This window comes from Balaenoptera musculus, chromosome 2, assembly GCF_009873245.2.
Source record: "Balaenoptera musculus isolate JJ_BM4_2016_0621 chromosome 2, mBalMus1.pri.v3, whole genome shotgun sequence".
In the NCBI taxonomy this organism is placed as follows: Eukaryota; Metazoa; Chordata; class Mammalia; order Artiodactyla; family Balaenopteridae; genus Balaenoptera; species Balaenoptera musculus.
The window spans coordinates 69,956,980-69,976,589 of NC_045786.1; the positions used below are offsets into that span (position 1 = coordinate 69,956,980).

The following is a 19,610-nucleotide window of genomic DNA, read 5'->3' on the forward strand; positions in this document are numbered from 1 at the left end:
CTAGATTGTCTGCTCAAGGGGAAGGGTTTGAAAAAACACAGCAGGCTCTTGCTGCAAAGCAAGTTCAGGAGATTGTATTAGTTCTCCTCCATCACGGTGGGATTTTTCAGGGAAAATTTGCTTTGCTGGTCAACTGACCAGCATACTGAATTGAATACTGCATTGAATTGAGTATCATTTGGTTCCTAGATACAGTACTAGAGCCCAAACATGGTGGCCAGAGAACTGCATTTAAACTCACCTATATTGAATCTGTCTGGTATATTAATACCAGGTGCTTAAGAACAATTTCTTTGAACATTAATTTACCCAGCTAGAGAACTGTAATTCAGTCATGAGTTTGGGTAGAATAAATGTTCCTAAAAGCTAGATCCACTCAAAAGGATCCCAACGGGTTAGTCTTTTCTGTCATTTTACCCTTGGTATTTGTCCTTTCCCAGTTCCAAAGATGGTCAATCTTGCCATGACTCAGGTTCCTCTTAAAGAATTCTGCATTACCATTCATCAGGAAGACGATGAAAACTTTACTGGTTCTTCCTATTTCTACCCAGCAAAGCTTCCCTTGCATTCGCTGATCAAATTCGATCAGGAAGTAAGTCCTGCCACTATCCAGATAGCTCATATTGAAGTGCAGTACTGTCGAAGGTCTTATGCAGTGTGTTTGTTCGACATGCAACAAAATATATATAAATATAGCATATATAAATATAGCAAAATATATAAAAATTTATATATATATATAAATATAGCATATATAAATATAGCAAAATATATAAAAATTTGTATATATATATAAATAGCATATATAAATATAGCAAAATATATAAAAATTTATATATATATATAAATATAGCATATTGCATTGATTAGCATGTGCATGCAGCAGCACACTTCCTTTCAGAACCTCTAGCTTGTGACAGTCCTTACTCAGGTAGATGCTACACAAATATATACTACTGTGGTTCAGCAGTTTTGTTAGTTTCTCTTTTCTCCCATAGACCCCTTTTATTTGGTAGATTTTCTGTGGGCATTTGAAGAAGGGGTACTTGGCCTAAAAGGTTAGGGAGAACAGATCTGTTTTGAGGTTGGAAAGAGTCATATTGGTCATCGAGAATTATTAAATTCTACCAGACATGGTATCCTACCCCTGATAATATTGAATCCTCAAATATTACTTGTTCATTTTTATAGGACCAGCATATGTTTAAGGGAAAGAATGTCATATTGAGTTCTGAAGAAGATATGCCCCAGTAAAAGAGTAGTTCAGATTTATTCTGTTTGTGTCTAGACTCCAAGGGATTAGATTTAAGTCCAGTAGCCTTAAAAAAAAAAGAAAAAGAAAAGCTGATCAATTCTCCATTCCCTTCCTTTTACAGAGTACTTCTTTGTTTTCAGCGAGGTTCAGAGTTCGCTAGTTTAAGGAGCAGATGAGTTTGCTCAGCGATCACTTGCCTACTTCTGACCCGTGTGTGATTTCCTGACTTGCTGCCTGCTGTCTAGCAGGAGCTCAGGTGTGGAGATTGCACACTCACCCTGCCCCGCTCCAGCACAGAGCGAGCACAGGACAGAGCTCAGAATGAGCTGTCCCTCCTCATTTCTGGGACCTTAATTCCAAGGGGGATATTGCAACAAGCAAGTGCAAAACTGAACTACAATCCTTTTCTTAGCTGCTCCCACTCTGTGACCTAGTCTTTGCTGCTCACCTCTGCTCCTAATTCTCTATTCCATATTAAAAGTTTTCTTCTGTCTGTATGCATTGTTCAGTATTTTGTATATCAGCATATACCCTGTGTTCTGAGGCACCTCCTTGTAGGAGGATGATTCCAGAGTAATCTTACCTAGATAAATCATCATTCCATAGAGGAGGTGTCTTATGCCATTTTGAGGAAGAATAGGGCAAGATTTGAGTAGAGAATTTCAAACCTCTAGGATGGTTCCTGTGATTTTTTTTCAGAGCTTCACGGAATTGATGCTGCTGTCTCTGTGGGCCTATATAGTATTGGGCTTGGAAATAATCCTTCCAGGTTCTTATCAGTGATTTTCAAATATCGCTGATATTTGATCAAGTCTGTAGAAAACAGGAACTCACTATTGGTACACCTGACAGACTGCATGTAACAATCCCTGTCTGGCAGAGGAAAATTGGTTCTATTTCATGAGCTTAATGGAGAAGTTTTTGATTTTGTTAAAGTATACACTTTAATAACTTTACCAACTTTTTTTCATTTCATACCTGAGGTCTAACACATAATATAGTATACTTAATATACTATATTAAAATTTTGCTTAATCTTGGAAGTGTGGTAAGACAGAATGTAATCGAGTGTATTTATTACTAACCTTTTGGTATTATTCAGTCTCTATTCTTGTTAATTACAGTTGAAGACTGTAATTATATAATGAGGCCTAGAAGACTGACATGAGAGGCCAAAATGTTCTGTATAGACGGCAACTTTTAAAATATTCTAAGAGCCATGAAGTAAAATGGATAAAATCCATTTTATAGATGCAATCAAAATTAATTTTTCAAGATAACTTTACATGTAGAGTAGGATTTGGTGATTTGTTTGTTACAACAGGAGGAAGATATTTGCCTGCCTTCTGCTTCAGAAAAGTAGCTTGATCTCCAATAAAAATTTGAGATAATTTTCAAGCCATAGATGGAAGTGGTTATCTGAGGTGTTTTCAGACTGTATTTTCTTGCCCTCCTGTTAGTGTCGTTCTCCCCACTGTCTGTCTGTGAATCGCTGCCAAATGATTGCTGGGAGAGACTTGCTTCCTCTGCCCTAGGCACATGTGGTGGTTTTGACTTTTTACACTAGGCTTCTATGTTTTTCCTTAACTATTTTTTGTAGCTTTGCCTTTGATTTATGTTCTGCTAGGTTGCTGCTTTTTTTATTTCCACGTTCACCTACTAGATAGTAAACTAAGCATTTCCACGCAGGTGATGCAATCACAACTGAAGATTTTAAAGCATTATCCCAAGGAGTTCCCACTACTTGAGATTCCTGCTCCTGCCTTTGGGGATTTACACACTCCATTTGGACCTTTGCCTTTCAAGTAATGCAGAGAGATTGGTTTTGTTGAATGACTCTTCTACCCATGGACGCTCCTGATTGCTTTTTAGATAGACAACGTTGCATGAATGATTTTTAAGAATGAAGGGTTTACATGCCGATCTCCTCTGCTGGTTTGCTTGGTATAACTGGCTCCTGTGCTGATTATGCCTAATCATAACCTCTGTGTATACAGCATTGCCTAGAGTACCTTTCAGGAACAGGTAGACTAGCAGAATTCTGTAGTTGTGAACATTCCTTGGTTTCATTTAGTTTCGAGGCACTCAGTTGCTTTCTAAAACTGGCAGATGAACACTTCTACTACATCAACCTCTAGATACCAGTCCAGGCCCTTAAATTCCAGAAAAGAATAGCCATAGAGTTTAGTATTATGGTGAAAGTAGTTCCCAAAGTAATAAACCAACAACCCCAGGTTCAGGTCTGTCCCTTGGTTTTGTTGCTTTCAGTGGATACAGAAGGCGTTGGAGAGCAGTAGAATGGTGCCATGTGTTCTTCACTTGTCACAGTGGAAGCATTTATGAAGCAATCTGGAATGCTAGCATTGTTTTTCTCTCCTCAAAAGATAAATAGAACATTGCTTTGAGGATGGAGATGGAGTGTAACTTCTGGGCCTTTGAAAAAATGTCTTGCTATTTTCATTTAGACAAAAATGTTAATTATTCCAACAAATTTCCTATTTAGCTAGAATGAATATAAACAAGTACACAGCCCAGGGAATCAGACAGTAGCATCAAGTCAGACTTCTGAGATGTATTTCAGTAAAACTAGAAATAATAGCTGATCCAGCTGTCCAGGGTTTTGTTAAGCTTGAAAGCATATGAGTGTTTTACATACGTATCATCTGCCCTAAAAACAAATGCAAAACAGAGAGTGTTCATGAGAGAAGTAATTGCACTGAACATGTATCATGGAACTCAAAACAGCACCAAATTGGGCTTCCCTGGTGGCGCAGTGGTTGAGAATCTGCCTGCCAATGCAGGGGACACGGGTTCGAGCCCTGGTCTGGGAAGATCCCACATGCCGCGGAGCAACTAGGCCCGTGAGCCACAACTACTGAGCCTGCGTGTCTGGAGCCTGTGCTTCGCAACAAGAGAGGCCGCGGTAGTGAGAGGCCCGCGCACCGCGATGAAGAGTGGCCCCCACTTGCCGCAACTAGAGAAAGCCCTCGCACAGAAACGAAGACCCAACACAGCCAAAAATAAATAAATTTAAAAAAAAAACAGCACCAAATGACTTATAAATGTCTGGATATTTTTTAAGCATTTAAATTTTTTGAGAACAGACAATTCTATATAGTAGTTTAGGAGCTTAAACAGTCTACTTAAATACTACAAAAAACTCATAAAGTCCTAGAGAGAACTGAAGAGGCTATCACTAATAGATATTAGTTATAGATATTACTTATAATATTAGAACAGATATATTCTCAAATCTCCAGTAGTGAGAATAAATGAGATTAAGTGCTCTGAGATATGGATATTGGTTTATAAAATAGTTATGATTATGTTATAAACCACAGTCTTATTTTGGAAAAATGAAATTTTTTGAACTTCTGAACTGAACTTCTGAACTCCTCGGCAGAATTAATTGGGGTGGGGAGATATTTTGAGTAGCTTTGATTCTCTCAAATGTGACTAGCAGTATAAAACTAAACTCCTCTTTTGTAAGAGTATATATAGCAAGCAAGTTAATATAGTTGCCTTCTTACAGAATATGCTCATTCCCTGAGGAATATCAGAAAACATGGCCAGGATCTTTTATAGTGCTGTTTCCCATGTCACCTCATATTCCATTACTTAAAGAAGATGAGTAAGTTGTAGCTGGTGTACGACGCTTTTTTTAAATGGGAAAAGCCTTTTTGATGATTTATAGATGAGCTTTAAACAACTCTTGTCAATAAGTTACAGAAGGGGGTGAGTGAAATGGAGTCTCAAATCACTACTACTTCGGTCTTCCTTTTCCTTTTTATAGGATACAACATTTATAGCTGTGAACATTTCTAATATTTATAACATCCTTACTGGTTTTCTGGTACTGGTTGGGACGCAATATCACGTCCCAACCCCTGCTGCTGTTTATATCAGCAGCAGTTAAAATTTGACTTAACTAATCCCTCATTGCTGCCTCTCCAACACCTCATTTTTCATTTTTGTAGAACCTTAGGACTGTTACAGCTGAGCATCATGATGCTAACACCTGCTCAGCCATCTGGCACAGGGGAAGCGGCACCTAAACAGATTCTTCAGAACAAATATCACATAGGAGCAAGATCAGAATAGTGTGAGATCTAAAAAAACAGGTAAAGAAGGAATGAAGAGAGCCTGAATGACAGCAAAGGTGAACGCAGAACCCAACGAGGTTTTGAATTGAAAGCCCTCCTTTTGCTGGGAAAAGATCTGCCTTTTGCTTTCTAGAAGAAAATAGTTCGTAGTAGTCTTATCTAAACTTTTTCTAATTCCAGGCTAGAGGCTGTTAGCTAGAGGAATCTGAGAAACATTGTAGCCTTATTTTCCCCCATCTTTTCATATTCTTGACCTGTGAACCTGCTTTTGAAGAGATACTTTGTTCATCCTTTTAGATAAGAAAGCATATTCCAGCTACTGCTCATTTTATCTTAGTTGAAAGTCTTCTGGAAGTTTATGTTGAGGGTAGTGGGCTCCCTATTCAAGGAAAAGGCTTATTACCTTGATTCCTAATGCTGTGAATTTTCTATATTGACTACTGTCTATTTATATAGATAATTAGTGAAATGATTTGTAAGTATGATTATTCCTTTGTCCAACAATCCTAACTTTCTGAATTTGGTCTGCTTAGTGGCTACTGAAATTTTACTAATATGGAAGCTAAAAGGTGATTCCAGCTTTTGATAGTTTTTATTTTTTTTAACCTCCTCTTTTGGTGATTATTGTTTTTCTGTGTCTAGGCAAGGATGGTATGCTAGAGACAGTTATGTGTTGGGTCATTAGGCTGAAATGAATGTAGCCAAGCTATCTTTTTCTCAGTGCTTTGCAGCAGTTGTTCAAAATCAAAAACAAAAACAAAACCCTTAGGGACACTAATGTACTTGATTTTGATATTGCTTGCTGTTGCTTCACCTTTCCTTCCATATCTTGCTCTCATGCTTCCTAATGCCTGAGCAGACTGCATCGTCAGAGCGCCGAGGAGAGTGGGAAGTCCAGCCCAGCCGGCAGACCAATACCTCGTACCTGACGTCTCACTTGGCTGCAGACCGCCATGGGGGATCAGTGCAGGTACTTATGGCCTTTATTGCCTTTTCCTGGCCCTCCCAGCTTGGCTGGTAGAATGTTGACTTGTTTCTAAAACCCAAGTTCCTTTAGAATGGAAACTTACAGCAAGGCTGAGCTGCTTTTATAGTGAACTGAATATCTCTGTGCTGATTTTCTACCTAGGTGGACTTGTAAGACTCACTTGTTGAGATGATTCTGGGTTGTTGTCATTGACTAAGAAATATCTATATGACTTCTGATACTGATTCCTGGTTAAACTAATCCTACAACCTTGATCCACTCATGATAGACCATAAAATAATGTCAAGGTAGAAGTCTCTTAGTGTCAAGTCTGGGAACTGCAAAGAAATATTTAAAATAAGTATTTTGGGGATAGAGGACTGCATATGTAGCTCATTCCATGATGATGTATGCCCTAGTACATAAGGTGAGATTGTTCATTGGTCCAATTCAACCGTTTATGAGTGGGAACCCAAGAAGTTGGGCTACTTCTTTTTTTCTCCCTGGAATAAGTGTGGTCTTAGAGAATTATTTCTGATTTCATTTGGACTATTTCGAATCTCTATTCTCTCTTGTACTTAAGAACACCTTGCATCTCTTAACTTTTCATATATGTCACTATTTTAATAATCTTAACCTGAATATTTTTCTCATACTGGTAAGTGACACCACCAGTTGGGGCACACAGGTGAACCCAGAGCTACCAAATGTAAATTCTTATAAAGGAATAGGCAAGCCTTTTTCAGACAGAAATGCATCTTGATAAGCTGATTGTTTAGGATATGCCTTTACATGGAGTGACTCACTGAAGATTGTGTTATTCACAGGAAGTTAGGAGACAGCTTTGTCCTCTAAACCAAAAATGATCTCATAGGAACATCTCATAGGTAAAAATGATGGATTGAACACACCCACTCCTGAAACAACACTAAAAAAATGATAAGGAGATTTTTTTTTTAAGGTATAAATCCATATAAGAATGGAGAAAACAGAAGAGGAGGCCACAGCAATCGGCTGTTAGAAGCTGGATAGCAGATGGGCAATTATTAAATGACTTAGGAGTCCCGAGAAAACCAGATTCTGAACCAGCACAGGGGAAAGCTTGAGAGCCTATTTATACTGGGGAATCCCCAAAAGCCTCAGAAATTGGCCTTCTATAAGGGGGAGGTGGGTGTGGAGGGGCATGTGCTAAAATAAAGATTGGTTTAAAGTCTGCTTGAGAAACCGGAGATCCCTAGGTGTTCTCCTCCTTTCCAGCAAAGACCAAAGAGTTATTCTTTGGAGAGGGCAAAAAAGAGGGTCTCTGGATTAGGAGATACAAGGCACATTTGGGGACAGAATACCATACTGGAAAAGGGGAGATTAAATGAATGTGTGCATACTGACTGCCTGCTTTCCCCATTTAGTACTTCAGAATGCTGATAGTCAAGTATGTACCTTGCAGGCAGGAGATTGAGTCGTCTCTGGGGAATCTAACCAGCCCCAAAGAAAACATCTGAGCCTACTGACAACAGGGTTTCCCTAATGAAATGGCCCAGCCAGATCATTCTGCAGTGAGATCCGTACTTAAAAGTCCCACCCCTGTACTCACAGTGCCAGTTAACTTTACATTCTTCCACTTTTAAATATGAGCAAACACTCAGGGATTATCAGACTTCTAGCAAAGCCTTTAATAAGATAGAGACCAAAACAAGCAATAACAGCAACAAAAAAATACCTTGTTATTAAAAACCTCAGAGATAGAAGATATTGCAACTGTGAAGCAAGGACAGCATGCTACCTTTAAAAGGAACATTCTAAGAGCAAACACACAAACAAAAAAATAGCTCTCCAAAATTAAAAACATAGTAAACAAAAATTTAAAACTCAGTAGTTTGAGTGTTTTATTTTTCTTTTCATAGGAAATATTCATGTTCTCAAGTTCTACATATATTAACATGTGTGCTCTGATGAATACAGGCTAAACAAACTGATAATAAATTCAGTAGTTTTCTTATGTTATCTGAGCAAAAAATAATGATACTGGTTATATTCTTCCTGTTGATGTTTGAAACAGTTGCTGCTTATAGAGCAATTTAAGACCAGGAATAATTACTAGTGCATCAGTTGAATGCTACATACATTCCTCAGATTAGAAATCCACAGCTAAAATTATCAAGTCGTAAACAATGTATTTCATCACAACTTTATTAATAATTTACACATGGCATGGAAGAAATGTTATTTCAAATTCATTTCTAAATAAAAATTTTGACAATTAAAAAAATAATAATAAAACTCAGTAGTTTGGAAGATAAAGTTGTAAGGAAGTCTCCCAGAAAGTAGAGCAAAGAGAGAGAAAAATAGTAGAAAACAGGGACTTCCCTGGTGGTCCAGTGGTAAAGAATCCGTCTTACAATGCAGGGGACGTGGGTTCGATCCCTGTTCAGGAAACTAAGATCCCACGTGCCAGGGCAACTAAGCCCGTATGCCACAACTACTGAGCTCGTGCAACTCAACTAGAGAACCTGTGTGCCGCAATCTACAGAGCCCACGTGCTCTGGAATCTGCGGGCCACAACTAGAGAAAGAAAAACCCACGTGCCACAACTAGAGAAGCCCGCATGCCGCAACAGAAGATCCCGCATGCCTCAATGAAGATCCCACATGCCACAACTAAGACCCAATGCGGTCAAAAATAAAAAATAAATAAGTAAATAAGTAAATAATTTTTTTTTATTAAAAAAAAATAGTAGAAAACAACGTAAGATTTAAGGAGAGTCTGGAAGGTCCAATTTCTAAATAATGGGAGTTCCAGAGAGAGAACAGAGAAAGTGGAGGGGAGGAACTCGTTAATGAAATAATTTCCCAGAACTCATAAAGACTTGTTTCCAGATCAACAGGGCCCCCTAAGTGCCCAGCTTAATGGATAGTGGAACCACACCAAAGTATATCATTGTGAAATTCCAAAACACTGAAGACAAAGAGAAGATCCTTCAAGCTTCCAGAAAGAGAAAACAGTCACATGCAAATAAAGGATCAGAACTTAGTATAGCTTCAGATTTCTGAATGGCAATGCTGGAAGCTAGAAGGCAATGAACAATACCTTCAAAACTTCTGAGGGAAAATTATTTCCAACCTAGAATTCTGTACTCATTCAAACTGTCAATCTGGTTGGAATATAGAATAAAGACATTTTCAGAAGTCTGTGGTCTCAGGAATTTTACATCTCATGCACCCTTATGAAGCTGTAGGAGGATGTGAGCTATGAAAATGAGTGAATAAACCAAGAAAAGAGTAAATATTGGATCCAGGAAACAAGAGATCCAGCGTAGGAAAGAAGCAATATTGATATAATGGTAAAGATAGAAGGTCCCAGGATGACAGTTGTACTCCAGTAGAAGAGGACAGCCTGTCCCAAACAGAGCTGGTCAGGAGGCCTTGAGAGCAATTTTACCAAAATGATGAAATGACTAGGATACTGATACGTCAGAATATCTTGAAAGTAGATAAATGACAGAGTTTGGTTAGAATTAGTGATTAGCAAAAAATTTACAAAAAGCTAAGTAAAAATAAATTTTAAAAGATCATGGGCTTCCCTGGTGGTGCAGTGGTTGAGAATCTGCCTGCTAATGCAGGGGACACGGGTTCGAGCCCTGGTCTGGGAGGATCCCACATGCCGCGGAGCGACTGGGCCTGTGAGCCACAACTGCTGAGCCTGCGCGTCTGGAGCCTGTGCTCCGCAGCAAGAGAGGCCACGATGGTGAGAGGCCCATGCACCGCGATGAAGAGTGGCCCCCGCTTGCCGCAACTAGAGAAAGCCCTAGCACAGAAACAAAGACCCAACATAGCAATCAATCAATCAGTCAATCAATCAATCAATAAATAAATATTTTTAAAAAAAAGATCATTAACTCCATGGAAAACAAGAAATTACACAAGGAAGGAAAGATAACCATGGTATACTCCATGACATAGCCGTAAATAGCTTTTAATAGTCATAATATAAATGCTAAGGATTGATCTAATCTGAATTACAGTATAAACTTTAATGGCAGAATAGAAAGATGGAAAAGGTGAATATACTGCCTAAAAGTGACAAATCAAGATGCATGTTATTCAGAGATACGGAAGCAAAAAACAAAGGAATCAGCTATAAAGGAAGGGGAAATGGTGGAGTGTAGGAAAGAAATTATTGTTTTTCCTAAGAATCCTTGTAGAAATATTTGATTCTTTACACAGTGTGCTTATATAACTGATAAAAATAAAACCTAACAATTAAAAAAATATATATAAACATATATATGCACACATATCAGTTTCTAATTATCTCATTTGCAAAAATTTGTTTGTTTAATAATAGCCAATCCATCTACTACTGTTGAAATGTGAGTTATCACTATTATGGAGGGTAATTTGGCAATCCCTGTTAGAATCTTAAGTATCTACACTTTTTGATCCAGTGAATCCAGTTTCAGATAAATACCCCTCAAAAATGCACAGATCCTAAAGATACATGTTCTAGAACAATGCTGTTAAAAGAAATGAGTCTCATCTGTAATTTAAAATTGTCTAGTAATCACATTAAAAAATAAAAAGAAACAAGTGGAACTAACCTTAATAATATATTTAACCCAGTATATCTAAAATAGTTCAACATATAGTCACTATTAAAAATATTTGTGATATTTAACCTTTTTTTTTTACTAAGTCTTTGAAATCTAGTGTGTATTTTACACTTACAGAACATCTCAGTTCAGCATTAACTAAACAGATATAACACTTCCATACCATGGAGAGAGATAGATCTCTGGATGTCACGGAAAATGGCCAAGATATATTGTGGAAAAAGCAAGTGGTCCAGCAGTGTGTAAAATTTGGCCCTGTTTTTATTTTCACATATGTTTGAAAAAATATATATGTCAGAGAGAATACACACACACATAAACACACATATACATTAGTGTATGCAGAGGAAAAAAAAGAATATAGAGTAGGGGTGGGAAAACACAACCAGTGGACCAAATCCCACCCTCTGCCTGTTTTTGTAAATAAAGTTTTATTAGAACACAACCACACTCATTTGTTTACATACTGTCTGTGTCTGCTTTCATGCTGCAGTGGCAGAGTTGTGTAGTTTGGACACAGACTCCATACCCCACAAAGCCTAAAATATTTACTACTTGTCCTTTTATGTAAATAAATACTTTGCATACCCTTATTCTCAAGGAACATTTACCAGATTTCCCACTAGACACTTCCACGTGATGATGTCACTGGAAACTTGCACTTTTTATGCTGTTTTTTTTAATATTCTAATTTATTTTTTACAACAAACATGCTTGCTTTGTAATTAGAAAATAAAACAAAGATAAATAATAACTTCAAAAGGGAAACGCCTGAGTCAGGCATGTCTGGACAGTTTACTAGATTTGTGTTCCTAGAACATGGGAGTGCTTATTTGGACAATGTTTCCTGCTGTCCACTGTGACTAGTTGTCTTTAGATTAGAATTGGAGTCAACTAGAGTTTCTGGCAGCACTTTTGAAAAATACAACCTCCTTCAATTCCCTGGTAGAACTAAGTTCTGCCAGCTTCCTTGACACTTGGATAGGGGACAGGTAGTTGTGCCATTTCCCTAATATTATGTTAAGCTCTGCTGCTCCTCACTATATCTGTCTCTTTGATTTTAGCCCCAATTTTTGTAAACTCGTAAAGGCTGTGCTTTTTGCAAACCAAATCAGCAGTATCTTTCTAGCACAACAGATGCCCATATATTTTTGAGTTGTCTCACTTGCTAAAGTTAATGTGGTTGAACCGTGGTTGGCCTAACTGGATGACCTGAAGACACCATGGCCATGGTAGGGTGGGCAGAATGCCAGGATGAGAAGAGTTTGCTCTGATAAGGCGCATGGACACTCCCATTTCAACCTGTTTAATGGGCAGGTCCCCTACGGTTCTCATCCTTGCAGTATTTCCACAGATCTTCCACAGGTGGAAGGCCTAAATTAAAAAAGACAGAATATTTTTCTCTATCAAAAAGATGACTCTAAAATTGTTTGAATTAAAACATGTAGGAAATATAAGGGCATAAGACTTAAGAATGACATTTAACGTTTAGCTAATATTTACTTTGCTCAAATCTTTATAACTTATAATTATTTACAACTCTTATTAAGGTTAGTGTTATTACAGTTTTATAGATAGGGAAGCTGAAGTAGAGAATTACCAAATGCATTAGTTGTGAGAAGTAGCATTGAAATGTTGATTAGCAGCTAAAGTACTGCTTCCTTTGGTACACAGCTCTGATTTTTCTTCATGGTAACATTTTGAAAAATGGGGCTAATAACTCAAATCTCTGAGACTCTTAAAAGGGATGTTACCAATATTAAGGGCTAAAGTTCAAAATAGTACTTCACCTTAGTCTCTTTCATGAATAATCCTGTGTTAATTACTTTGGTCTTGTGTGATATAGCCAGAGGAATGTGAAATTAATATTAATAGTGATTGCAGCAAAATAAATTGTCAGTATTCCAGATATACAAATAATGCTTACTTTTTAATTAAGTTATTCTAAAATAATCAATGGAAAAGTATAAAAATGATAGTTTCAAATACTAATAATTTGTTACATTCGTTAGGTTCTTTACAGTTTTTCAAATTGCTTTCCTAAACATCATTCTATTTAACTACCGTAGTAATTATAAGGTAAATGGGACCAAGGTGGTTATCGGCCTAATCTTACAGAATTAGAAACCAGGGCTCAAAGAGAATGTTGATGGTAGAGCTAGGCCTGGAATCCAGCTCTTGGGTCACCTACACTAGGTGTTTGTTCCACTGCACATCTAGGCAACTGTTCAGTGGTTTGACGAACTGTACCTTCAACCTGAAATAATTAAGTGGATGCTCTAGAGACCCAGATTAGTTGCCATTGATTCCCAAGTATATTCTAGGTGCAGTTAAGTTTAAGGTTAGACAACTGGTGGTAAGGTTACCATTTGTGCCTGATTTGTTTGAGACCAGATACTCATGGATACAGACAAGATGTCTAGTCTGTAAAATGGGGATAACCTCTTCTTCCTTAGATTGCTCAAGGACATTGCTTGTGGGTCAAGCGGCAACATAGTAAGGAGAAATTAGAGAGTATGAGACATGCGAAACACTGTAAGCACGTGCTGTGACCCAGAGTCACCAGGTAATTCACAGTGGTGATGCCTACTGTCGCTTTGTTCACGTCAGTAGAGGCCAAGACATTTTATTTAACATCTTGTCTAGTTCCTGAATTGTTTACTAAAAAACTTACTGTGATTTCTCCTTTAACCCTTGTGCTCACAGAATGAATTTACCAGCATTATCACTAGTGTGCAGCCAGAATGTGCCCACAAGAAGCATATATAGGCTGAGGAAATTAACAGGACAACATTAGCATGACAGGCTGTGGTTTCTCCAGTCTGTAAACATTCTCTCCTCAACTTTTCATTTTTGCTTGTTTTCTCCCAACTTTTCATTTTGAAATTTTAAAATCTACAGCAAAGGGCTGGGGTGGGGGGGTGCAGTGAGCCTGTATGTATCCTTAACCTAGATTAACAAATGATTGATTTTTGCCATATTTGCCTTAACTCGGGAGGGGGGTGTTTTCTAAACTATTTGTAAGTACATTTTACCCCAAAATACTTCAGCCTGCATCTCCTAAGAATGAAGCCATTCTCTCATGTAACCAACAACACCATTGTCATATCTAAGAAAATTAATAATTCCATAATAGCTAATGTACAGTCATATCACATTTCCCCCAATTGTCTCCAAAATTAATTTTATAGTGTTCAGGATCTAATCAGGGTTCTTGCATTGTATTCGGTTGCTATGCCTCTTGTCTTTTTCAACCTCTTAGTCTCTTAATCTCTTTTAATCTATAACAGTCACCTCTGTGTTTAAAAAAAAAAAAAAGATTTTTGAGGCATTTCTTTTTTGAAGAATCCAGGCTTGTTGTCATATAGAATGTCCTGCATTTTGGATTTGTCTGTTTTTTTCCATCATACTTAGATTCAGATAAAACTTTTTTGTTTGGCAAGAATACTATATAGATAATGTTATGTAGTATTCATTATATCCTGTCAGGAGATAAATAAGGTTAGGTTGTTCCATTGATCAGAGATGCTATATTTGATCACTAGCAGAAACTTGGGTCTCCTATGGGTTAAGTCCAAGTTTAATATTGTATGTTTCCTTGACTAACTGTACAGCATTGTTTTAATTTTTTTAAAGCTTGTATAATTAATGAGAGTAATAAATAGTTCTGGTTTAGAAATAATGGTGGGCATAGACTTCTGGTAAGTAGTATTCACCTTGTCTACCCTTTCCTCAAAGACTCCTTATACTAAACATTTCCTTCCACCTTCCTCTTTATAAGTGTGCAGGAAAGTTTTGCAAATTAACTGCTAATGAGGACCCCATATCTAGAGGGAGATAAGAGTAAACATTTATGGAGGGAGAATAACAGTACTCTCAACGTTTATTGAGCCATTACCATGGACCATGGCACTGGGCTAAGCACTTTCTGTGGATGGTCTGCACAGTAACCCAGTTAGGTAAGCAGCATTGTTTGCCCATTTTACAGATTAGGAAGCTCAGGCACAGAAAGAGTGAGGTCTTGCCCAAGGACCCACAGCAAGTAAGTGGTGGAGCTAGGGCTCAGAGCCAGGGCTGAGTAAATCCAGAGCCCATTTCTCATCTACTGTGCTGTGCTGCCTCCATTACTGTGCACCAGCTGTTGTACCACACACTGTCTCATGCATTTTCTTGTATAATTCTCACATCAGTCTGTAAGCAGCAGTCTCATATAGATGAAAAGTTACTTACCCGAGGGCGTGTGGTATCTGAACCATTTATCCTATTTTGTGGTCCTCTCCCATGTTTCAGCCAAGGTCTTTAACAGCAGAGTGGTTTGTCCAGCGGGGTCCCTTTTCCCACTTCCCAGCACCCACATAAACAGGAATCATGTGCTGGAAATGAAACCAGGTGACAGAAGCAGCTGCACAAGCAAGAGAAGCCTGATCGGTTCCACCTAACCAGATGACAGGAGTGAGAGCCTTCAGTTACAATTCGGGGACCGTCAGTGAGAAATGGGATGACACTGAACCTGGAATAAAGGTTGTTGAAATAAGACTGGTCTTCCAAGGGAAAGTGTTTCCTTACTGTCTGCCATCTCACCAGAGAGGATGTGGCAGTCTTAGTTGAGTAACTTCAAACCGATGGTCCAAAGCCATGAAGAAATTTCTGAAGGAAAGTGTGATTGCTTATAGTTTTTGATGCTCACTATTGATTTCCTTGTTAGAATTTTTTTTTAACATCATCACTGAGTCTGTGTATAATTATAGCATAATAAACTGAGAGGAATAGAATTAAAGACAGTAATATGACCAAAAAGTTTATACGATTTTTGTGAGGATTAAATTGATACACACACACACACACACACACACCACAATGTAGCAGAGTTCCTAACACAGAGTAGGCATTCAGTGTGGAAGTTATCATCATTATGTAATTAACTCATTGAGTTTTGTGCTCTCACATGATATGGGTCTGGGAACATTCCCTAAGTGTGGACATTTAGCCCCCCAACCCAGGAAAACAAACATCCCAAACACTGCCTGGCTGCTACCGAAGCTGGAGACCAGATCTCCGCTAGGGACCCTCTGCCGCACTGGCACGAGGCTCCGATTGCCGTGGTGTCCGTCACACTCTGTCCTTCTGTTTCAGGTGGTTAGCTCAACCAACGGAGAGCTGAATGTCGATGACCCCACGGGAGCCCACTCCAACGCACCGATCACAGCTCACGCCGAGGTGGAGGTAGTGGAGGAAGCGAAGTACGTTCATCTTTCAAGGGGGCTCTTGAGTTATAGGTTGAAAAACCTTTTCTCTGTCTCTTCCTGTCGTGTGCTGCTCATTTCAGACTGGATACCTCATGCTTGTGCCCACAGCTTTCTTCCTTTGACCATTTTATTTTTTGCATGGTACCTTAAGGCTGCTGCTGCTCTTCTTTAGCTGTGATTTCTGAGAGGACAGTCACATTTTTAGTCCACGTGGATGAAAAGACATAGTGAACTAAAAGAATCATGGTATGAGAGCTACAGCAGATAGCAGTCCTGAGCCTCTTGGGGCCCTGGAGCCTCTTGCTCCCTAAAGGACACAGAGAAGAATCTGCTTGTCTAAACCATGGGCCATGCTGAACAGCATTTGATTTCTGGTTCTTGGCTAACCACTTTGCATCTATAGTCCTAGACAAGGGTCTCAGAGCCCTTTTGTTCTCACTTAAATGATTCTGAATTCAGAGAGACTCAAGATAAGTCAGTCAAGAAAAATAGTCTCTGCACCTGTTGAATGAAAGAGTCTTGGGATGGAGAGGAAATCACACTCATCCCAAGAGGGTGAGGAGGTTACCCCACTCCCTTTTCTGCTTCTCTTGCATGTTGGTGTCTTGCCCTGCCCATACCACCAGCCCCTTGGTGCTCTCTGCATGGTCTGTGTTTAAACTCTTAGAAAATGGGGTAGAAGGTGAAATAACTGCTGATTCTGCTGCAAAAGCAGCATTTCTATCACTTCTTTCCCTTTTTGCCCCATCCCAAATTCAGGTCCAGATTTAAACTCCAAGGCAACATGAGGTAGGGAGAGAGAAGTCCTTCACAAATCAGTAACCGCTGCCACCCCTGATATGGATGCCTTTTCTTATAAACCCTTTGCGAACATCCAGGCTATCCCAGTATCTTGTTTTCAGAAGCAGGCAACATATTTATAGTGATATTGTGCCTTAAGTGATCTCTTGAACCCCCAACTAGCCTAAGTCCGAACCAGAACATGCTTATGCCTCAGTAAAAGGTAGTAAGAGGCTAGTCAAGATCTGCGTTCTTCCGGATACACCTTTTCATGGTTGTCCCCCTGCCCACTCCTCTGCTCTGCTGCCCATCTATTTGATGAGCTCACTTTTCTTTCAAGAAGTCCTTTCCTTTAAAAGCCAGGACTTGAGGATTCCTACCCAGTAGATAAAAAGCAACCAAGGGTGACTTGGACTGTCTCTTGTTGAGTCCCTACTGACTGTAGGCAGCTTCAGATGCTCCTCTCCTGGTTAGTGTAAGGCCCGAATACATAAGGAGGACAAGGGAGTGGGGGTCAATGCCAGGAGGAGACCATTTTTAGTAAAAGGAAACATGCTGCCTATTCTCAGGGGCTTTGGAAGTTTTAATGGTGCTCACAGTTTTTCAGTTTCCATGACAGAACTTCATTCTCCCAAATAAACAGTGTGGTACTCCTACCCTCTGAGTTCTCAACCTTGGCTGCCCTTTGGAGTCTCCTGGGGCATGTTAGAAAATACAAATGCCTGAATCCTGGCTCCAGAGATTCTGGTTTAACTTATCACGGATGTGGCCTGAGCATCAGGAGTTTGTAAAGTTCCAGTGATTCAAATATGTCGCTGAGGTTGGGAACCACTGTACTGGGTCTGATGGCAATGTCTGTGGTCTGATCCAAACATTGTCTGGGCTTGAAAGATGGCTGCGCCCGTTCCCATCCCCACCTCACTCCCAGTTCACCGTTGCAGCTATTACTTTGAAGGCCAGAAGTTGAGCTCTGGATTTCATACTATACTTTGAATACCAGGATTGAATGGGCTTTATTAGTCTTACAGTATGCCCTATACAGAATTATCTTTGAACCCATTTATCTCATTTCATTTTGGTAAATGTGTACACTAATTGTGTATGTGAGTGTGGTGTTGTGTTCTGTGTATAAGGTAGGGGACCATTCACACACACAGATTTCAATCTGGTGTGTTCTGTTCTGGTATAATCTAAATTCTAGATGTAAAGAGAATTTAAAGTCTCCCCATTTAGCAAAGACCACTGTGCCAGGTTTGAGCCTTCTGAAAGATGTGGAAACCAGAGGGGAGCAATCGTATTTGACCAAATGTCATCCAGAAGCTCATGGCTTAGGACATTTTGTGTGGCATTTCCCCCGGTGATTTCATGAGCTACCAATCCATGTTGTCCGGGGAACTGTCAGGGCACAGCCATGTGTTTTTCCTCTTGGCCGTCTATGTATTGGTTGGGGGCGGGGGAGCCATGTGTCCATCTGCTTGATCACTTTCACGGGAAGAAGTCACAGCTAGAGAAGCACAGGGCATCATCCCACGCAACTCCTCATTGCACACAGCTGTGATGCCATTTGTCCATGCAGCCTGCTTGTGGAAAAAAGGGGGCTGTTGCCTACATTAAGATTCAGCTAGAGTACTGGGGAAACAGTGTGGAAACCTTCACTTCCCAGCTTTTGATTTTGGGTTCCTCAGCCAGCTTGTTTCGTGTAAAGGAAGAGAGAAATAACAGGGTCTCGTTTTTTGTTCTGTAAACAAAATAAACATCTAACTTACCCCTTTCTCTAGATATAGGACACATGTCCTTGTTTAAGGGTGATTGGAAGGGTAGTGAGGCAAGGCAAAGCTTTTTGGCTGATTTTTGTTATGGTAAGAACGCAGGAATTTTTGGTTATCCACTGACTTTAGCTACAACTTAGCAAGTGTGGACCTCATTTTCTCTGAGAATTAACAAGAATGGGACTTAGGCCTTTTTCTGGCAGTTACACCTTAATCCGAGCAGGGACCCTCCTCGCTCATCACCTCCTAATAAGATAAAGTGTCTCTTAAGCTGGTTTTCCCCTCTAGAGGAAGAGCTAACTGCCGGCTGCTTTGGTCAGGCATGGTGGTCTTAGAGAAAGGCTAGGGACTTCTCTTTCCCTCAGAATATTTGGGAGGTTAGCTTAACAAATTGCACAGTAAGACTTCATGTGGGAACCAAAATGGTTTGGCCTGGGTGCCTGATTGAATTCTTACAGGCAGGATCATATGCTCTTTGTCCTGCTACCTTCCTGGAAGTTGCCCAGGAAAGCCCACTCTTGGGGCTCCCACCAACTCTTTCTGTTTTGCCTTAGCCCTCACTGAGATCCAGCTCCCACCTCGATGCTTCTATCAGGCACCTGCCCCCTCCACTTTAGTGTGGGGACCAAGTGGCCTGGGCCTACTCACCCTGCCTTGACAGAGGAAGAAACTAAACACAGACACATACTGCATGTTTGCATGGCTCACAGGGAGTCGCTTCCATCTCACCTCTGTGGACTAATATCTCTCTTTCTCTCTCTTCCTTTCTGTGTTTTTCTCTTTACACACTCTGTAGCTGCCTGAAAATGCTCAACCTGTGGTGAGTCCCTCTCTCCGGTCCACATGCTAGGGGAGCGGACCAGGCTAGGTTGGGATTGGCAAAG

At 39.6% G+C, this 19,610-nt stretch overlaps 1 protein-coding gene across 6 annotated transcripts in view; it reads left to right on the forward strand.

Annotated features, from left to right (window-relative positions):
- The window catches only part of CSNK1G1 (casein kinase 1 gamma 1), a 200,067-nt gene that overhangs the window by 170,022 nt on the left and 10,435 nt on the right, over positions 1–19,610 (forward strand). For 3 of the 6 annotated variants that reach the window (XR_005018588.1, XR_005018587.1, XM_036841607.1), the window contains exon 11: positions 6,218–6,328. Coding sequence is in view for 4 of the 6 variants with exons in the window: in XM_036841607.1 (XP_036697502.1) it covers positions 6,218–6,328 (111 nt within the window). In the remaining 2 variants the exon portion in view is untranslated. Of the gene's footprint in view, positions 1–6,217; positions 6,329–16,064; positions 16,172–19,522; positions 19,547–19,610 lie in introns of all 6 variants that reach the window. The other 3 variants (XM_036841605.1, XM_036841606.1, XM_036841608.1) reach the window with 3 other exon arrangements.